Source organism: Carcharodon carcharias, chromosome 4, assembly GCF_017639515.1.
Source record: "Carcharodon carcharias isolate sCarCar2 chromosome 4, sCarCar2.pri, whole genome shotgun sequence".
Taxonomy (NCBI): domain Eukaryota; kingdom Metazoa; phylum Chordata; class Chondrichthyes; order Lamniformes; family Lamnidae; genus Carcharodon; species Carcharodon carcharias.
In genome coordinates, this window is record NC_054470.1 from 72,020,807 (window position 1) to 72,040,406 (window position 19,600).

At 40.0% G+C, this 19,600-nt stretch overlaps 1 protein-coding gene across 1 annotated transcript in view; it reads left to right on the forward strand.

Moving 5' to 3' along the window:
- snapc3 (small nuclear RNA activating complex, polypeptide 3) overlaps nucleotides 1-19,600 on the forward strand; it is a 49,590-nt gene that overhangs the window by 15,764 nt on the left and 14,226 nt on the right. The window contains exons 4-6 of the mRNA XM_041186556.1: nucleotides 4,221-4,325; nucleotides 10,234-10,383; nucleotides 17,294-17,376. Coding sequence (XP_041042490.1) covers nucleotides 4,221-4,325; nucleotides 10,234-10,383; nucleotides 17,294-17,376 — 338 coding nt within the window. The remainder of the gene's footprint in view (nucleotides 1-4,220; nucleotides 4,326-10,233; nucleotides 10,384-17,293; nucleotides 17,377-19,600) is intronic.

A 19,600-nucleotide genomic window follows, 5' to 3' on the forward strand; every position in this document is an offset into this window, starting at 1 on the left:
ACTGAAAATGCACCTTGTACCTTGACAAATGACAAGACAGCCGTCTCTCTCCTTAACCAAAGAGATTTATTGATTGATAATTAAGGAAGAGGGTGAATTAAAGTGGGTGAATGCAATGTCAAATTGGGTACAGGAAGAGAAGTAAAGAAGGAAAGAAAAATTGGATTGTGAGAGATGAATAATAAAAAAATTGAACATAGATTTCACATAAGTTGACCTTTTAAGCATCAAAATACTTTCAAAAGCAGGGATTGACTTGTACGTGAGTATAAAAGTGGGTGGTCACCATTCTGAAATGTCATTGGCATCCGATGCAAAGAGTGGGTATATCTTAAACTCCATGCAATTTCACAATACAACTTATGTGGCCTTGCCTAATCCCTTGTGTCCAGTTATAAGGTACCAGTAAGTAAAACGTGCATTTGTGGGCTGAAAAATTGAGGCTGACTACTAACGTGAGCATAGCACATCATGGCTGAAATGGATGTTGCGGGGGGTGGGGTGGAGGTGGAGTGGTTGGGGGTGATGGTGTCGACTTGTATGGTGAGCCTGTGCAAAAACGTGATTTTTGGGGCTGGAAAAATGGGGTCGACTTCTATGGCACAATTTACAGTAAAAAAATAATATTTGACATTTTTAAAATTTCCCACAATTCATTACCTGAAGGAATGAGACTCCCTACTTTTAATTCTTCATTTTCTGGGCCAGAGAGGTTCATCGGCAGGCAATAATGATTATCACAAAAGCAAAATATTGGAAATCTGAAATCAAAACAAAATGCTAGAAATGCTCTGAATCTGGCAGCCTTTTTGGAGAGAGAAATGGAGTTAATATTTAAGAGCAGTGACATTCGATCAAAACTGAGCGTCCTGAACTTTAACTCTGCTTTTCTCTCCACAGGCGTTGCCTCACCTGCTAAGTCTTTCCAGTATTCTCTATTGTTATTAATACTTGCCATTATTGTTAAATTTGTCTTGTGCTATTAATTACTAAAATTAGTTTTCTGTGGCAAGTTTAATGGACAATTAATGTCAAGATTCCAGCAATATCATGAAACTCACGAGTAAGTTTCTTATAACAGCATGTTCTAGAACCAGTTGAAGAGCAGGTTACTTTAGATTTGGTATTGTGTAATGTAACAGGATTAATTGATGAACTCAGAGTTAAGGCACCCCTAGGTATCAGAGACCACATTATGATTGAATTTTACATCCAGTTTGAAGGGGAGAAGAGTGGGCGTAAGAGTAGCATTTTAAATTTAAATAAGGGCAACTATGTGGACATGAAAGCTGAGCTAGCTGAAGTGAATTGGGATACTAGGCTAGTGGATAGATCAATAGAGAAGCAGTGGAAGACGTTTTAAGGGGATATTTCAGAATACTCAGAATAAGTGTATTCCTACTATAAAGAAAAATCCTAAAGGGAGGACTTGCTATTTTATACTCTGATGTTCATAGTAAGTACACAGTCCACTTAAACCAATAGGCAATCTGTGGTTAGGCACACCACACTCTGAAACCAAGTGACAGATGTCCCCCCAAACAGATGCTATGGAGTTCTCATCAATTCCCCCCTGATGTTTGTCGCAGTGTGAGCCAACTGGTCTCACTGAACACCATTTTTCACACAAAAGTTTCCAATCTCCACTGTCAAAGAACACACTTTGGAACCTTCTCCCAAATGATGCTTTCTCTCAGATGTCTTCCACAAGGGTCCACCTCCAGGGCTTTGAGCTCTCCTTCCAATGTTCCTCTTCCCTGGAACGCCACATGCATTCAAGCTTTGCCTTCCTCGCACTCTCTCTCAAGTGCTCAGCCGTGCCAACATAACACCACTGCTTTACATGCCCTTAGTAAAGAGTTTCACACCTTCAGCTGTTTCCTTGGATCTTGTGGCCTCTCACAAGTCTGTTTTGCTTTAAATCTGCATCCTGCAGCTTTCTCCCTTTAAGCTTGGAGCCTTCCTCTCTGCCCCTTACTTTCACTTCCGCTGAACAAGATCTTGTTCCAGATTCTTGTTCTCCCTTTGACTAGAAGGTCTTGGGACTTTCTTTTTTTCCTTTAGGACCTGCTCCTTGATTTCTGGGACCTCCTTATGTTCTTATGAGAAATCTGCTCCCTTTGCATTTCCCTCTGCTATGTCCAGCCTCTCCTGGCTTCAACCGAACAAAAATTGCTTTCTGTTTTTCCCTGCCTGTGTGGGCCACCTGTTGCTAGACAGCAGCCCAGTTTTTTTTTTTCTACCTTTTACTTGTCTTAGCTCCCCTCCAAGAGTCATAAAACCTCATTAGAATGCAGGCATCTTTTAAAGTGAAACCAAAACTCAAGGTCCCACCCTTTCTTAACACACACATACAGAGATACAAATTAAACTTAAAGACATACCTTATTCCTAACACACACACACACACACACACACACACACACACACACACACACATATAACTTATTTAAAACTATCTCTATTTCCTAACAATGTATTGTACTTGGATTTCCAGAAAGCATTTGATGAGGTTATTGTAGAAAATAAAAGCTCGTGGTGTAGGGGGCAGCATGTTACCCTCGTTAGAAGATGGGCTGGCTGGCAGAAAACAGAGAACATACATACATGGGTCTTTTTCTGATTAGCAGGATGTGATGAGTGGAGTCCTGCAGGGGTCTCTGCTGGGGCCTCAACTTTTTATAATTTACATCAATGACTTAGATGAGGGGAGCAACGGCATGGTAGCTTAATTTGCAGACAAGTCAAAGATAGGTAGGAAAGTATGCTGTGAAGAAGACATAAGGAGTTTTCAGATGGATATAGGTAGGATCAGTGGGCAAAAATATGGCAGATGGAATATAATTTGGGAAAATGTGAAGTTGTTCACTTTGGCAAGAATAAAAAGCAGAGTATCGCTTAAACGAGAACGGCTGCAGAATTCCGAGGTGCAAAGGGATCGATGTGTTCTTGTGTGCGATTCATTAAAAGTTAGTATGTAGGTACAGCATGTAATTAAGAAGGCTAATGGAATGCTATCCATTATTACGAGAGGAATTGAACATAAAAGCCGATGCTGCCAGACCTGCTGAGTTTTTCCAGGTAATTCTGTTTTTGTTTTGGATTTCCAGCATCCGCAGTTTTTTTGTTTTTATAAAAGTAAGGATGTTATGCTTCAGTTATACAGGACATTGGTGAGACCACATCTCGAATATTGTGTGCAGTTTTGGTCTCCTTATTTAAGAAAGGATGTAAACGTGTTGGAGGCGGTTCAGAAGAGGTTTACCAGATAGCTACCTGGAATAAGCGGGTTGTCTTATGAGGATAGGTTAGACAGGCTGGGCTTGTTTCCACTGGAGTTTGGAAGAGTGAAGGGTGACTTGATTGAAATATATAAGATTCTGAATGGTCTTGACAAGGTGGACATGGAAAGGACATTCCCTCTTGTGGGTGAGTCCAGAACCAGGGGGCACTGTTTTAAAATTAGGTGTCGCCCTTAAGGGAAAGAGATGAGGAAAATTTTTTTCTGAGGGTTATGCGACTTTGGAACATTCTGCTTCAGAAGACAGTGGAAACAGGATCACTGAATATTTTTAAGGCAGAGGTAGGCAGATGCTTATTAGGCAAGGGAATCGAAGGTTATCAGGGGTAGTTGGGAATGTGGAATTCAACACAAACATTCAGCCATGATCTTATTGAATGGTGTTGCAGGCTCGAGGGGCCAAATGGCCTACTTCTCCTATTTCATATGTTCGTTTGTAAGTTAGGGCAAGATGGTGTTTTGGCAAAGCTAACAGTGGAGCAGAGCAAATTGTGTAGGAGCTTGTGACAATTTGCAGTTCACGGTGGCAATTTGCAGTTCCTTCGCAAAAGTTTCTGGCCAATTTGCACATTATTGGGCTGGAATTTGTTGATAAAATAGTTTGTGCATAAAATGATCAAAACCATGAAGCCTACTTTTCTGTAGCTTTATTCTTTGTTAATCTGTAAGAAATGGAGGGGAATGTTATTCCATTATCACTCACTAAACCCATAAGTAACTTCTGAACTCATGTGGAACTAGATGTTAAACTTTTCATATCGTAGATGGAGCAAGTCAAAGCATCCAGTTATTTAAGGGCAGACTTAAATGTTACTAAATTTCAAAAATCCCAAAATTCTACTTAATTTAAAAGTCTAACTGCTGCAGTTAAGTACATGGATTATGTCTTATGCTTTTATCTTTATTTTGTGTAATTCAGGAAATGCACGCTGTAGGAAGGAAGCCCAGTCACCCAGAAGATTCCATTCCAGCTGGAGAAGTGATCCTAACTATTAATGTCTACTCCCCTATTATATTTATTAAGGTGAGTATTGGGTTATAAGTTCAACCTGTGATATCCATTTTGTTAGCCACTAGTCACAGGTTGACTACTTAGGGATCCAGATATGATGAATAGCATTTCTGATTGGTAAATAAAGATGAGTGATAGGCAGCACCATACAGCACGCGATCTCAACACTCATTCACACGGTGCATGCATCGAGTGATCTTTAACCTTTTTGTGTGTTTTTTGGTAAATTGGCAAAACTGTGTTTTAGTCATTGAGAGTTTCAACCCAACTAAAATGTGCTAGTGTTTATAGTCCCAATGGGTTTGCTCCCATTCAGTTTGCCTCAGTTCATGCTTTCAGCATATCTTTCCATTCCATTTTCTCTCATGCACTTGTCTAGTTTCCTTATAAAAGCATCCACGTTCTCCTTATTCACTTCCTGTGGCCGGGCATTCCACATTCTAATCCCACTCTGAGTAAAGAAATTTCTCCTTATATCTTTACTGAAGTTATTAGTAACTCTGTTGTATTTATGGCCCTTGTTTCCACTTGTGGGAGAATCCAAAACATTCTCACCACACCAATCCTTGCCAACTCATTGATTATTTTAAACTCATTTATCTGTTCCTCTCTAAATTTTCATCCTTCTCAAGAAAAGAGTCCCAATCTGTTCAGTCTTTCCTGAAAGCTGAAACCTTTGTCCACTGCCTTTCTTAAGTTTTTTTTGCATTTTCTCCATTGCTTCTATGTCTTTTTTTAATAGTATGGAGGTTAAAACTGTTCACTTCATTCTAAGTGTAGTCTGACCAGTGTCCTATACAAGTTTAACATTTTCCTGCTCCCTGCTTGTAGCTACTCCTATCAGGAGATCTGCTGTTATGGTATGTCACGCTCGTCTTGTCTTGCGCCATCCTCTCACATCCACTGCTTTTGAGTTCATAACTCAGAAATAAATTTCCATGCTTTGTTAGCATTTTTAATTGTTTTTCTAACTTGCGATATTTTTAATTATTCATTCACCTCTAGCCCTATATCCCTTTGGTTGTTGAGCCCCTTCGGTTTCTTATTTTCTAAGATGTAAATGATGTATTTCCTATAAAAAGTGCATCACCTCACATATATCTATTCTATGTTAAACTTCATTTGCAACTTAACTGCCTGGTCTGCAAGTTTCTTATTATTCTTGTATTATGTTGCATTCTTCTTCAGTGTTAGTTACACCCTCAATTTAGTGTCATGTGGAAATTTTGATGAGTTATTTTTCCTAAAGCCAAATTATTAATGTAAAATATGAATAAATGTGGACACAGTATTGATCCTTGTGGAACATCATTTTATACCCTCTTCCAGTCTGATAAACTACCCATGCTTCCTGTTTTGAAGCCAATTTACTATCCATTCAGCTATTTTTTGCTTGATTTAATAAGCCCTAACCTTTGGCACGAACCTATCACTGTAGCTCATACCAAAGACGGAGCATACAATATATCACAATTTTAAGGTGATTGGCAAAATAAAGAGGCAGTAAGAGGAAAAATCATTTTAGTCAACAGTTAGGATTTGGAATGCATTACCTGAGAGGTTGGTGGATCTACTTGAATAGTAGCCTTCAAAAGAGACCTGGATAAATACCTGAAGTAGCAAAAATTGCAGGAATTTATAGAAAGAGCAGTGGCCTGGAACTAACTGGGTTGCTCTTGGCGAAAATCCAGCACAGACTCAGTGGGCGGAATGGCTTCTTTTACTGCTATACTGTACTATGATTCTATTAGTCGTGTATCGTAAAACAAGTCTGAAAACTAAGAAGTATGTTATAGTCAGGGATTTGTCATATGCAGTCTGTCTACTGCAATGGCAACTTAGGCCATATGCACAACAGTCAGTAGCACAATAGTAACAGGTTTGGTGCTTCTAAGTTGCTAGTGGCCTTCTAGTATCAACATAAAAAAACTAACTTTGTATTTTAGTACCATTGCTGGTCAGTCCTATGCTGAAAGCCCAACTCAGTGACAACCAAAAGTTTGAATAAAATGGCAAATGTTGTGGTTTACTCCCTTGGCTGCTGAACAGTAATAAATGTTGAAGTAAATATACCCTGAGTGTATTTACGGTGTTTTCTACTAGAATTAGAATTAGGGGAGATGGTGGTGTAGTGGTAATCTCACTGAACTAGTAATCCAGAGGCCCAGGCTAATGTTCTGGGGACATGGATTAAATCCCTCCATGGCAGTTTATGGAATTTGAATTCGATTAATAAATCTGGAATTGAAAGGTGATCTCAGTAATGGTTCCATGAAGCTATCATCGATTGTCATAAAAACCCATCTGGCTCACTAATGTCCTTTTGGTGAAGGAAATCTGTTCTAGCCTACATGTGACTTCAGATCCACAGCAATGTGCTTGACTCTTAAATCTCTCTGAAATGGCCTAGCCAGCCACTCAGTTATAATTAACTTCTACAGATAACAGATGGACTGCAGTGGTTCAAGAAGAGGGCTCACCACCACTACCTCAAGGGCAATTAGGAATTGTTAGGTAATGCCGGCTTGTCATTGATGGCTACACCCCACGAAAGAATACAATTTTACCTTACCTGTGGTTGCTCAGCAATTTCTCTAGGACAGAACTGTGTCAAACCCTTTGTGTTTTATGTGGAGTAAGTTAGACAAAGCACTAAGTTATTTCTGCTGGCTAAAGATTGAAAGAGGAACATAAGCGAAGTAGGCCATTTGCCGCTCAAGCCTTTGAGATCCTGGCTGATCTGTAACAACTTCATATATCTGCTTTGCCCCATATCCCTTCATACCTTTGGTTATTGAAAAACAATTAATCTCATATTTAATATGAACATTTCCAGGGAAAGCAATCCACGTTTTTGTAATCTCTCTTTGTAATTTAACCTTTTAAGTCCAGGTATCATTTTGATAAATCTGCATTGCACTCCCTCCAAGGCTAATATATTTTTACTCGTATGTGGTGACCAGAGCTGCTCAGAGTGTGGTCTAACTAGACCTTTGTGCAGCTGAAGCATAACTTCTACTCCCATGCGTTCTAGACCTATAGATATAAAGGATAACATTCTTTTAGCCTTAGTTTAGAATCAGTGAATAGATACAAAACAGCAGGAAGCCATTCAACTCATTCATCCCATGCGAGCTAGTCCCTGCAGCCCTGCATTTTGGGTGCTTATCAAGTCCCTTTTTGGAAGTTGTGATAATTTTCCTTTACATCCTTTCTGGCAGTGCATTCCACATGGTAACTACTCACTATGTGTCACCTTTGGTTCTTAAATCAATGTCCTCTGGCTCTCGACCCTTCTGCCACCTCTCGACCTTCTCTAAGTAGGACAACCCCAGTTTCTTCAATCTTTCCTTGTAACTGAAGTCAATAATCTGTAGAGCCTTTCTCATAAACCTTTCTGCACCCTTTCTAAAGTCTTCACATCCAGAATTAGACATTTTCCAGTTGAGGCCGAACCAGTGATTTATGAAGGTTCATCATAACTTGCTTGCTTTTGAACTCTCTGCCTGTGTTTATGAAGCTCAAGATTCTCTATGCCTTTTTTTTAACCAGTTTCTCAACCTGCTGTGCCAACTTCATGATTTGTGTGCATATACTCCCAGAGTCCCTATCCTGCACTTGCTTCTGAATTGTTCCCTTTGGTTTATATTTCCTTTCCTCATTCTTCCATTTTTACTTCTCTGCATTAAATTTCATCTGCCACATTTCCACCTATTCCATCAGGCTAACCATGTCCTCTTGAAGTCTATCACTATCCTCCTCCCAGTTCACTCTACTTCCAATTTTTGTGTCATCTGCAGAGTTTGAAATTGTGCCTTGTACACCCAGTCTAAGTCATTAATATATTTCAAGAAAAGTGTGGTCCGAGTTCTGATCCCTGGTGAACACTGCAATATAGCTTCCACCAGTCTGAAAAGCAACTGTTCACCAATACTGTTTCCTGTCACTCAGTCAAATTTGTATCCATATTGCCACTGTCTCTTTTATTCCATGGGCTTCAGGTTTGCTGGCAAGCCTACTATGTGGCACCTTATCAAACACCTTTTGGAAATCCATAAGTACATCAACTATATTACCCTCATCGATCCTCTCTGTTACCTCATCAAAAAAACGTAGTCAAGTTAATTAAACATGATTTGCTGTTAACAAATCCATGCTGGCTTTCCATAATTAGTCCATCCTTGTCCAAGTATTAAGTTATTTTTTTCCAGAATTATAGTTTCGTAAAGCTTTCCTGCCACTGACGTTAAATTGGCTGCCCTGTAATTGCCTGGTTTAAGCTTAGATCCTTTTTTGAACAAGTGTCATTTATAATTCTTCAGTCTCCTAGCATCTCTTCCATGTCTAAGGAAGATTGGAAGATAATGGCCAATACCTGCGCAATTTCTACCCTCGCTTTCCTCAGCATCCTCAGATGCATCCCATCCCGTCCTGGTGATTTTTACTCTTGCTAGCATGTGGCACTGGTCGTAATCCTGAGGTTGCTACCTTTGAGGTCCTACTTTTTAATTTGCGTCCTAACTCCCTATATTCAGCTTGTAGGACCTCATCCCGTTTTTTTTACCTATGTCGTTGGTACCAATATGTACCACGACCACTGGCTGTTCGCCTTCCCCCTATAGAATACCCTGCAACCTCTCTGAGACATCCTTGACCCTGGCACCAGGGAGGCAACATACCATCCTGGAGTCTCTTTTGTAGCTGCAGAAACGCCTGTCTGTTCCCCTTACTATTGAATCCCCTATCACTATAGCCCTGCCACTCTTCTTCCTCCCCTCTTGTGTACTTGAGCCACCCGTGGTGCCATGGACTTGGCTCTTACTGCTTTCCTCTGAGAAGTCGTCTTCCCCAGCAGTATCCAAAACAGTATATCTGTTAGAGAGGGGGACGGCCACAGGGGACTCCTGTACTACCTGCCTTCCTCTACTCCTCCTGGTGGAAACCCATCCGCTTTCTGCCTGTTCAGTGTTTACCTGTGGCGTGACCACCTCACTGAACGTGCTGTCCAGCATTGCGGATGCTCCACAGTGAATCCACCTGCAGCTCCAGCTCTGAAATACAGTTAGCCAGTAGCTGCAGCTGGACACACTTGCTGCACACAAGTGTCCATGGCTTCCCACATAGTGCAGAAGGAGCATATCATGGGTACAAACTCTGTTGCCATGATTTCCCTTTAGATTAAGCTCATCAGTTACTCCCTTTAAAGAATAATAACCAAGCTAGCGGCCTTATTCCACTCCAAACACTCCCACTACAGTCCAAAGTCCTCACCTTATTTTTGGTTAAGCTTATCATTATTTTGTTTTGCATGGCCACAACATTTTAATTATCTTTGTATATGGACCCTAATTCTATTTCGGCCTTCACTGTATCTAGCTTTCCACCATTTAGAAAGTACTCTTTATGATTTATCATTTTCAGATCCTTTTAATGATTAAGTGTTTTTAAGTCAAGTTTAGCATGTTAACTAATGCTGTAATGTTCTGGTGAGACACATTTTTCATATCAGCAAGTTAGGGCCCTGACATGTATCATTACTACATGATCCTTTTTATGTTTTACATCCTAATCAACTCTTCCAGCATTGGAGCCCTAACTCATGCCGAATGCTGAGCTTGATTGTAATGCTTTCCTGCTACTGGGGCTGAGGTTAGCTTATTTGGGGATTGAACCTGGAACATTCCTCATCTCTGTAACTTGGTTATTCGCTGTATAAACTTGCAGTTGGCATGGAGACAAGCTCTGAAGCACATTGAGTTTCACCAAGTGTTTTTGTGTTAATGTTGAAACAGTTCCATTTTGCTGATAGCTACACAATGTACAAGTCTATTTGGTACTGTTTTTGTTTAGTGAAATAATTGTGTTTTTTAGTTCAAAGATATTGTAATGCCACTGAAGCATTCCAGTTATTTGCTGATAGCACAGGGAGAAGAAGCCCCACCATACACTTCTTGTGTTTGGAAGTCAGAAGCTAACTGAGCTGAGGGATGCCATCTCTTGTGTTAGTGACCTTCAGATTGGTGGAGAATTCAGCAACACTCCAGACCTGGCTCCGGAACATATTAGCAAGGTATGCATTTCTGTTTCCTTGTGATCCATCTAGACCCTGTATACAAAAGCTGATGGGCAAATCTTTAACACAAACAGAAAATGCTGGAAAATCTCAGGTCTGACAGCATCTGTGGAAAGGGAAACAGTGTTAATGTTTCAAATTTCTTAGGAAAAAGAGAGTTTAAGTAAGTTATATTGTATTTGTAGGTTTTAGGAATGAGTTTTAGCTTTACTGTTTAAGTTTGATTTGTATTTTTGTATTTGTGTGTCAAGAAAAGGAGAAGTTGAGTTTTAATTTCACTTTAAAGGATGCCTGCATTTTAATGAAAATTTTGTGACTCTTGAAGGGAGTAAAACAAACAAAAGGTTAAAAAAAACCCACACAAAACTGAACAAAAATAGTTTGAATTCAGTTGAAGCTAGGATTCTGAGAGACTGGATAGCAGAGGGACAGATAGCAAATCCCAAACTAAAATTGAAGCCAGCTGCTAAGAGAGACTGGGCAGGAGAGGAAAATGCAGAAGGAGGTTCCAGAAACTAAAGAAGAAAGTCCCCAAATCCAGGGAACAGGAAAGGTCCCAAGCGGGCAGTCTAGTCAAAGGACAAGGACAGGAATCTGGATAAGGTTCCATTCTGTGGAAGTGAAAGTAAGGAGCAGAGAGGAGGGCTCCAAACTGCAAGCTTAAAGAGAAGAAAGCTACAGGACGCAGATGTAAAGCGATACAGGTGTGAGAGAAGCCAGAAGATGCAGGGGAACAGCTGAAGGCCTGTGACTCTTTACTATGGGCATATGAAGCAGTGGTGTTCTGTTGGCGTGGCTGAGTCAGTGAGAGAGAGTATGCGTGGAAAGAAGCTTGAATGCTTGTGGCAATCCAGGAGAGAGGAACATCGGAAGGAGAGTTCGAAACCCTGGCAGTGGACTCTTGTGGAAGGCGTCTGAGGGAAAGCTTTGTTTCCGAAAAGATTCCAGAGCGAGTTCTTCGGGAATGGAGATTGAACTCCGTCTTTCACATGAGGGTGTCCATTGAGACCGGTTGGCTCATGGTGTGACAAGCATCTAGGGGGGAGTTGATGAGAGATCCATAGGGGTGGCATCTGTCACTTGGTTTCAGAGTGGGGTGTGGCTCACTACAAGTCGCCTATTGGTTTATATGGACTGTGTACTTACTGGGAACATTAGAGTATAAGATAGCTTTTGTTACTTATGTTATCCTCACAAATCTGCATATATCTATAAAGGTTTAGTTGTGGGTGTCAGAGTATTGTAATACAGTTCAGCTTTCCTGTTTAATAAATGTTTTATTCTTTTGTTAAAAGTTCATCAGCTGACTCCTGTGACTGTTCAGTAGCCACTCCCCACGTATCTAAACAAAAAAATAAAAGTTAGAATCTATCAAGCCGGCTTCCAACCTGGGATCTGGCTTGTCCAGTCGTAACATCAACTGGGGTCATAAATTCAAAATGATTGTTCTTCAGGACTGGAGAGAGGCAGAAATATGATGAGTTTGAGCTGTTGAAAAAAGGGGGAGGGGCAAGTGGAACAAAATAGAAGGTCAGGGGTAGGTTGGAGAGTAGAAGAAATTAAATGACAAAGATGTCTTGCAACACAAGACAAAGGGAGTGGTAATGCTAGTATTAAAGACAGACGCTTTAGTCCTGAGTAGATGTTAATAGCGCAATAAAGGTCAGTATTGTCTGAAAGCAAAGTAGCAGAATGTGTTAATAGCAGAAGAAGGGACAGTGCTGTCTGAAAGCAAAAACAAAACTCTTTAACTTGCGTATCTCCATCTGGCAAATATGGTCACATTTCAAACAACTTGCCTTGCAAGTTCTTTTGCAGGTATTTCTCAAAGATTTCTTGGCACCTTTGAGAGTATTTCTTATGTCTCTAACAACACTGTCCGAAATTTTGGCAGAGGGAATAACAATTTTGATTATGTCTTAGTGGCAAAGGCAATTGTGTTTCTTGGATCAGCTGGAGCTCAGTGTTGAATGATCTTTTGCTGCTGTTCACAGGATAGTTACTGTTGTCCAGCTGCTCTGGCAACTCAGTACATGCATCCAGCTGAGTCTGTACATAGCAAGTGATTAAGCTTTTCTCACTGTAGTGGCCATTACACTGAATTTCCAGAGTTTACAAGGCACACTGACTCATTAATATTTCAGCAGCTGTGTTTAAATAGTGATGCAGGACATTGTATCAGTACAATAGCACATTGGGCTCAGTACAATAGTACATAACTAACAGCATTATACTCTTTGAAGAAATGTAGCCTGTTAGTAAACAGTATACTTGACAGTTAATAAAACAACTTGTATTTATATTGTATTTTTAATATTAGAAAAGGTTCCAAAGCACTTCACAGGAATTTTAAAGGAATTTTAAAATTAAAGCGTTGCTTCAACAGGAACCTTTGTAGGTCTGTGAGGTAAAGCGTGTGGGAATTTGGTGAGAGAAAGGACCAAGGCAGCAAAGTTTTGGTTTGGTATATACATTGATAGTGTAGGAGTAAAATTGAAAGTAAAGTATAGCTGCGTTAATTACCAGTTGGTCAAGGCAATATGTACTTGAGCCAGATGGAATGATATGGTGACAATAGAGGAATTACATATATCCTCGGTGCTCAGGGAAGGGAATATCAGCTTAAGGTTCTCATTCTAAATTGTTTAACAATTCATACCACAGAGATGTCAGTGGATATTGAGGGATCAGGTGTATTGCTATTTTTGATGGAGTTGCTTGTTGATGCATACTACTTGTGCATGTGCTTGAAGAATAGACAATTGGATGAGGCTGTACATGACTGAAACTGAATCAGAAAACTTCTGGACAAAAGACTCAAACAAAATAAAATGCATATTTCCAGGCTATATTTTAAAGGTAGCCTAATTGGAGCAGAGCTAATATTGCAGTCCCCTTTTACAAAACCATTGACTGCCATGTAAACAGAAACCCTTATCTATCAGTTATAAATATGGTGGTTAATGTAAATAAAAATAAAAGTATAGCTGTACAGGTGGAATTACTACAACAAGGACACTGGCAGACTTCTGTTGGTAGATGTCAATAAACAGAACTTGAAAAAGGACTATTAATAATATATTCTGATGAAGAGTCATACGGACTCGAAACATCAACTGTGTTCCTCTCTGCAGATGCTGTCAGATCTGTTGAGTTTTTCCAGCTATTTTTGTTTTTGTTTCAGATTTCCAGCATCCACGGTATTTTGCTTTTATCTTAGTCATTAATAATATTCACTTGAATCAGAGTTCAGGCCCCACTTTGGAGATTTGAACAGATAATCTACTTAGCACTCCAGTGCAATACTGATGGAGCGCTGTATTGTTGGTGTTGCTGTTTTTATGATGAAATATTGAACTGAGGTCTCCTCTGCCCTCTCAGGTGACATAAAATATCCCATGTGGTTTTGAAGGAGAGAGGGGAGTTCTTCTTGATATCCTGGCTGATATTCAGCCCTCAAACAACGTTATTACAAATACAGATTATTTGACCATTAGATTACTGTTGTGGGACCTAGCTGTGCACAAATTGGCAATCGCGTTTCCTACATTACAGTTTCCCACATTAACAACAATAGCTCCACTTCAGAAGTATTTAATTGGCTGGAAATGTTGTTCCAAGGTTATGAAAAGTGCTATATAAATGCACTTCTTCATAAATAATAAATTACATTATTCTGTATCAAGACATGATTTGTCAGTGAAAAATAGCTCAGTTGTTAAAGGTTTTCAAGCAACAGTCTGGATGTTACCCATTTCTTCTTACCAAACCATCTTGTTAGATGGTTTTGAGAGGGTGTCCAAAAGCCTTCAGCGCCAGCCTGCAGACCCCTCCCCACAGGAGTTGTACTTAGATCTACATTGCTGCATGTACTAAGTTACCATGTTGCTATCCTGGTCAGCTAGCCATGGGCAGCCTTCTCAAGTGACTTCAAACTTAACACCCAAGGAAGGAAGTTGGGAAAGGTCAGAGGAAACCGTTTGTTTATTTGTTAAATCCGTTCCTGATTAGTATTAATTGAAACATCCACCTACTGTGGAACCTGGTTATAGTGACTGGTCAGTGGCATGAATGCTCACTATAATAAGTTTCTCATTAAAACCTGTTCCTATTTACACAGTGGCTTAACTGAGTGCCCTCGTAGCTCATGGACTAAATTGGAGGGGGAGGGATTGAGTCAGTGTAGAGGTCAGTACAAGAACTGAAGAACACAGACTTGAATATGGGGCTGGTTAGGCAAGGCTAAGGATGGATTTGAAAATGAGGATACGTTTTTAATTTGATGCAATAGAAGATGGAGATTAGCAATGATGGGACCAAGGGATAGGATGCAGGCACAGAAGGTTGTATATATTGTCAGGCAGTATCTGTGGAGAAACAAAGTTAACATTTCAGGTTGATAATTTCTCATCAAACTGGAAAAGGTTTGTGATGTAGTTGGTATTAAGCAAGTTATACAGCCAGGCAAAGAGAAAGAATGAAAAAAAGGGAATGTTTAAGATCAGGTGGCGGGAGAGATTAAATGACAATAGGATAGTGGCACAAGGAAAGGGGGATGATAATGGGACATGTAAAGAAACAAAAGAAGAGAGGTAAATGGAAATAGCAGAATCATCAGCAACAGGTGCAGCCTGAAAAAATGGGCGGAGGTTTGATAGTTATGATCTGAAATTGTTAGACTCTGAGCCTTGTAGGCTATAAAGTGCCTAATCAAAAGGTGAGCTGCTGTTACTTGAGCTTATGTTGATCATTGGAATATTATAGGGGGCGGACGGCAGAATATGAGTGGGATAGAGAATTAAAATGACAAATGACCAGAAGCTTAGGTCACGTTTGCAGACTGAACTGGACGGTCACAAGTTGTCTTGTGTTGAGCTTTGTGTTCAACCAGGACAATTAGGATTTATCTCTACCCTGAGAACCCAGTAGGCAGCTAATAAGGCAGAATAAACTACTACTGATTCTTGTGCAATGACTTGCTGGAAAATGCACTTGTGGACACCTGGGGTGGACAGGATCAAACTCTGTACAAGTAACGGTGTGGGGCTTTCTTACAGTTGAATAGTTTGAACTTTGCGGCAAGATTTGTACTTGAAGAATGAGCAGTTCCCTCCTCCAAATGCCCCTACGGAAAATGACATCTCTTTTGCACTAATAACGTATGGAGACAAGAGACCCCAAGTTAGATTCCTAGTCTGTGCTAAGGTTACCCTCATGAACTTGTGCACAGTGACCACTTCCAAGGACTGTCAATCGTGAGTTATGCTGGAAAGTGCAGTGTAGTGTGATGACCTTTGGCCTGGAAGCAGCATAGGAAGGAAAATAAAATGTCTGTAGAATCTGTAATTTTTTTAAAGACGTTTGAAAAGGGCCTTTAAGAATTTACATCACTTGTAAAGTGATCGATTGTAATTTTCTTGGATAATATTTCCTTCCTGACATTTGATCCACTTGACCCAACTCAATCCCTGGAATCACACCCAACAATTCCTCCATCCGATTGGACTAGAACTTGGTTCTGAAGGAGAGTCATATTGGACTCAAAATGTTAACTTTGTGTTTCACTCTCCCCACAGATGCTGCCAGACCTGAGTTTTTCCAGAACTTTCTGTTTCTCTTTGTGATGATTCAATTACACTCTATAGTTTTAATCAAAGATGGACACCAATATGTTACATTTTAAAAAAGAATTTCAATACAATTAAGATAATTCATTAGACAGCAGTTGAAACGAGCAATCTAATAAGAAAACAATGTGATCAGTGTAGTCAGTAGCCCTGAAAAACAATATGGATATGTCACAAAGGACTGGCAAGATACAAATCTATCAAAACCATGGCAACAGTTATTGTGGCTGGCGTCCTAGTGCGTAATGACCATTACCAGGATCGATAAGTGAAAGTGGCTTCCCAATTGTTCCTGTTTATTTGATTTTTGAAGTAGTGTCCGGTCATCCTTTTGATATTATTTCCATTCAGATGATTTTAATGGGATAGGATAAATGTTTAGTTTATTTCATATTTTTGCATGGTATCCTGAATGTCTCAAACATTTCTGTGATGAATGTTACATAATGCAGGATGTGTGTTACAATGCAGTTTCTGTGAACTTGCTATTGGAAAAATATCTTTTTTGCTGTTTCCTGTTATTATGAGGTTGTTAAAGTCTCTTGCTTGATATTTTTAACGAATTTGAATTTGGATAATCCTTGCCACATTATTGTATACCAGTATCCTAAAAGCACTCATGTCAATCTCTTCTAATATTATATGTACTATTTTTATCACCCTAGTAAATACCGAGGCAAAGTTTGCAATATTTTTGCCATTTCGCTGTCATTACCTGTGAGTTTATTGTGTGCATCCTTTAGTGGCCTGATCCCTATGTTGATTTTATTTTTGTCTGTAGAATATCTTAATATTGCTTTTTGTATACGTCAATAATTAAATTTTATAGTATTGTTTTGTCTTCGTAATTGCTTTTTAAAATTTCTTTCCTAACCCATTTTGTATTCCCTTTTGTTATTCTTTGCTTTGTGGTCTATGGGCTTAATTTATGCCTTTAGTTTCATTTTGCCCTTATTTCTTTATTCATATATAATGTCTAACTAGTTTGTTCATGCTTTTTATTGGAATACATTTCTCCTCGATTTTATTAACTCACCCTTTTAAATGTTGTTTATTCCAACATTATTCCGACAGGGTGGAATAACTCACTCTCATGCTGTTCTATTTATATATTTGTCATTAAATTGTTTCTGTTTACTTTCCTAGTTCCATTCTCATCCTCTTAAAATCATTTTTCCCATTTGTTGCTAATGCCTGTTGTTTCACCTAATTTACTTGCCTTTTTAATTTTAAGAATTAAGTATTCAATGAATAAAAATTACAATCTTACTTTTTTATAGGACTTGTACAAGTCAGCCTTTTTCTTCTTTGAAGGAACCTTCTATAATGACTTGAGATATTCTGAGTGCAGAGATTTGAGCAGGTACAATCGTCCTTGTAAAATTTTCTAATGCAAAGTTTTATGTAATTTCCAGTAATATAAAAGATTGCAAGAGTTTTTTTAGATATATAAAGGGTAAGAGAGAGGCAAAAGTGGACACTGGGCTGCTGGAAAATGACGCTAGAGAAGTAGTATTGGGGAACAAAGAAATGGCGGAGGAACTGAATAGGTACTTTGCGTCAGTCTTCACAGTGGAAGACACGAGTGACATCCCCAAAGTTCAAGAGAGTCGGGGGGGCAGAGGTAAGTATGGTGGCCATTACCAAGGAGAAGGTGCTAGGAAAACTGAAAGGTCTGAAGGTGGATAAATCACCTGGATCAGATGGATTACACCCCAGAGTTCTGAAGGAGATAGCTGAAGAGATAGTGGAGGCATTAGTGGTGATCTTTCAGGAATCACGAGTGAGGGAGGGTCCCAGAGGACTGGAAAATCGCTAATGTAACCCCCGTGTTTAAGAAGGGAGTGAGGCAAAAGATGAGAAATTACTAGCCAATTAGCCTGACCTCGGTCGTTGGTAAGATTTTAGAGTCCATAATTAAGGATGAGATTTCAGAATACTTGGAAGTGCATGGTAAAATCGGGCAAAGTCAGCATGGTTTCATCTAACATATCTGTTAGAATTTTTTGAAGGGGTAATGAGTAGTTTAGAGAAAGGAGAGCCAATGGATGATATCTACTTGGACTTCCAGAAGGCCTTTGACAAGGTGCCGCACAGGAGGCTGCTCAGTAAGATAAGAGCCCATGGTGTTGGAGGCAAGGTACTAGCATGGATAGAAGATTGGCTGTCTGGCAGGAGGCAGAGAGTGGGGATAAGGGGGTCCTTCTCAGGATGGCGGCCAGTGACTAGTGGAGTTCCACAACTTTTCACTTTATACATTAATGATTTAGATGGAGGAACTGAGGGCACCCTGGCTAAGTTTGCAGTTGATACAAAGATAGGTGGAAGGACAGGTAGTATTGAGGATGCGGGGAGGCTGCAGAAGGATTTGGACAGGTTAGGAGAATGAGCAAAGAAGTGGCAGATGGAATACAACGTGAGGAAGTGTGAGGTCATGCACTTTGGTAGGAAGAATAGAGGCATAGACTATTTTCTAAATGGGGAGATAATTCTGGAGTGTAAAGGGACTTGAGAATCCTGGACTAGGACTCCCTTAAGGTTAACTTGCAGGTTGAGTCGGTAGTTAGGAAGGCAAATGCAATGTTGGCATTTATTTCGAGAGGACTAGAGTGTAAAAGCAGAGATGTGCTGCTAAGGCTTTATATGGCTCCGGTCAGACCACATTTAGAATATTGTGAGCAATTTTGGGCCCCGTATCTCAGGAAGGATGTGCTGGCCCTGGAGACGGTCCAGAGGAGGTTCACGAGAATGATCCCAGGAATGAAAGGCTTAACATATGAGGAACCTTTGAGGACTCTGGGTCTATACTCGATGGAGTTTAGAAGGATGAGGGGGTATCTGATTGAAACTTACAGAATACTGAAAGGCCAGGATAAAGTGGACTTGGGGGAGATGTTTCCATTAGTAGGAGAGACTAGGACCCGAGGGCACAGCCTCAGAGTAAAGGGAAGACCTTTTAGAACACAGATGAGGAGAAACCTCTTTAGCCAGAGAGTGGTGAATCTATGGAATTCATTGCCACAGAAGGCAGTGGAGGCCAGGTCATTGAGTGTATTTAAGACTGAGATAGATAGGTTCTTGATTGGTATGGGGATCAAAGGTTACGGGGAGAAGGCGGGAGAATGGAGTTGAGAAACTTATCAGCCATGATTGAATGGCAGAGCAGACTTGATGGGCCGATTGGCCTAATTTCTGCTCCTATGTCTTATGGTAATTTCCTTTCCTGACCAGGTAGCTGAGGGTATCAAACGCATGACGTATGTGACTACTTGCCTCTACTACAACAAGAACTTGAATTTAAATAGAGCCTTTAAAATAGTAAAACATCCCAAGGCACTCCACAGGAGATATATTGAACTAAATTTGACACCTAACCACATCTGGAGATTTTAGGGCACATGACTAAAAGCTTGGTCCAAAAGATAATAATTAAGGAGTGTCTGAAAGGAGGAGAGAGAAGTCAAGAGGTGGAAGTTTAGGGAACGAAGCCCTGAGCTTGGGGCCTTGGCAGCTGAAGGTACAATCACCAAAGGTGGAACAATTAAAACCATGGGTGTTCAAAGACCAGAATAGGATTACAAAGATCC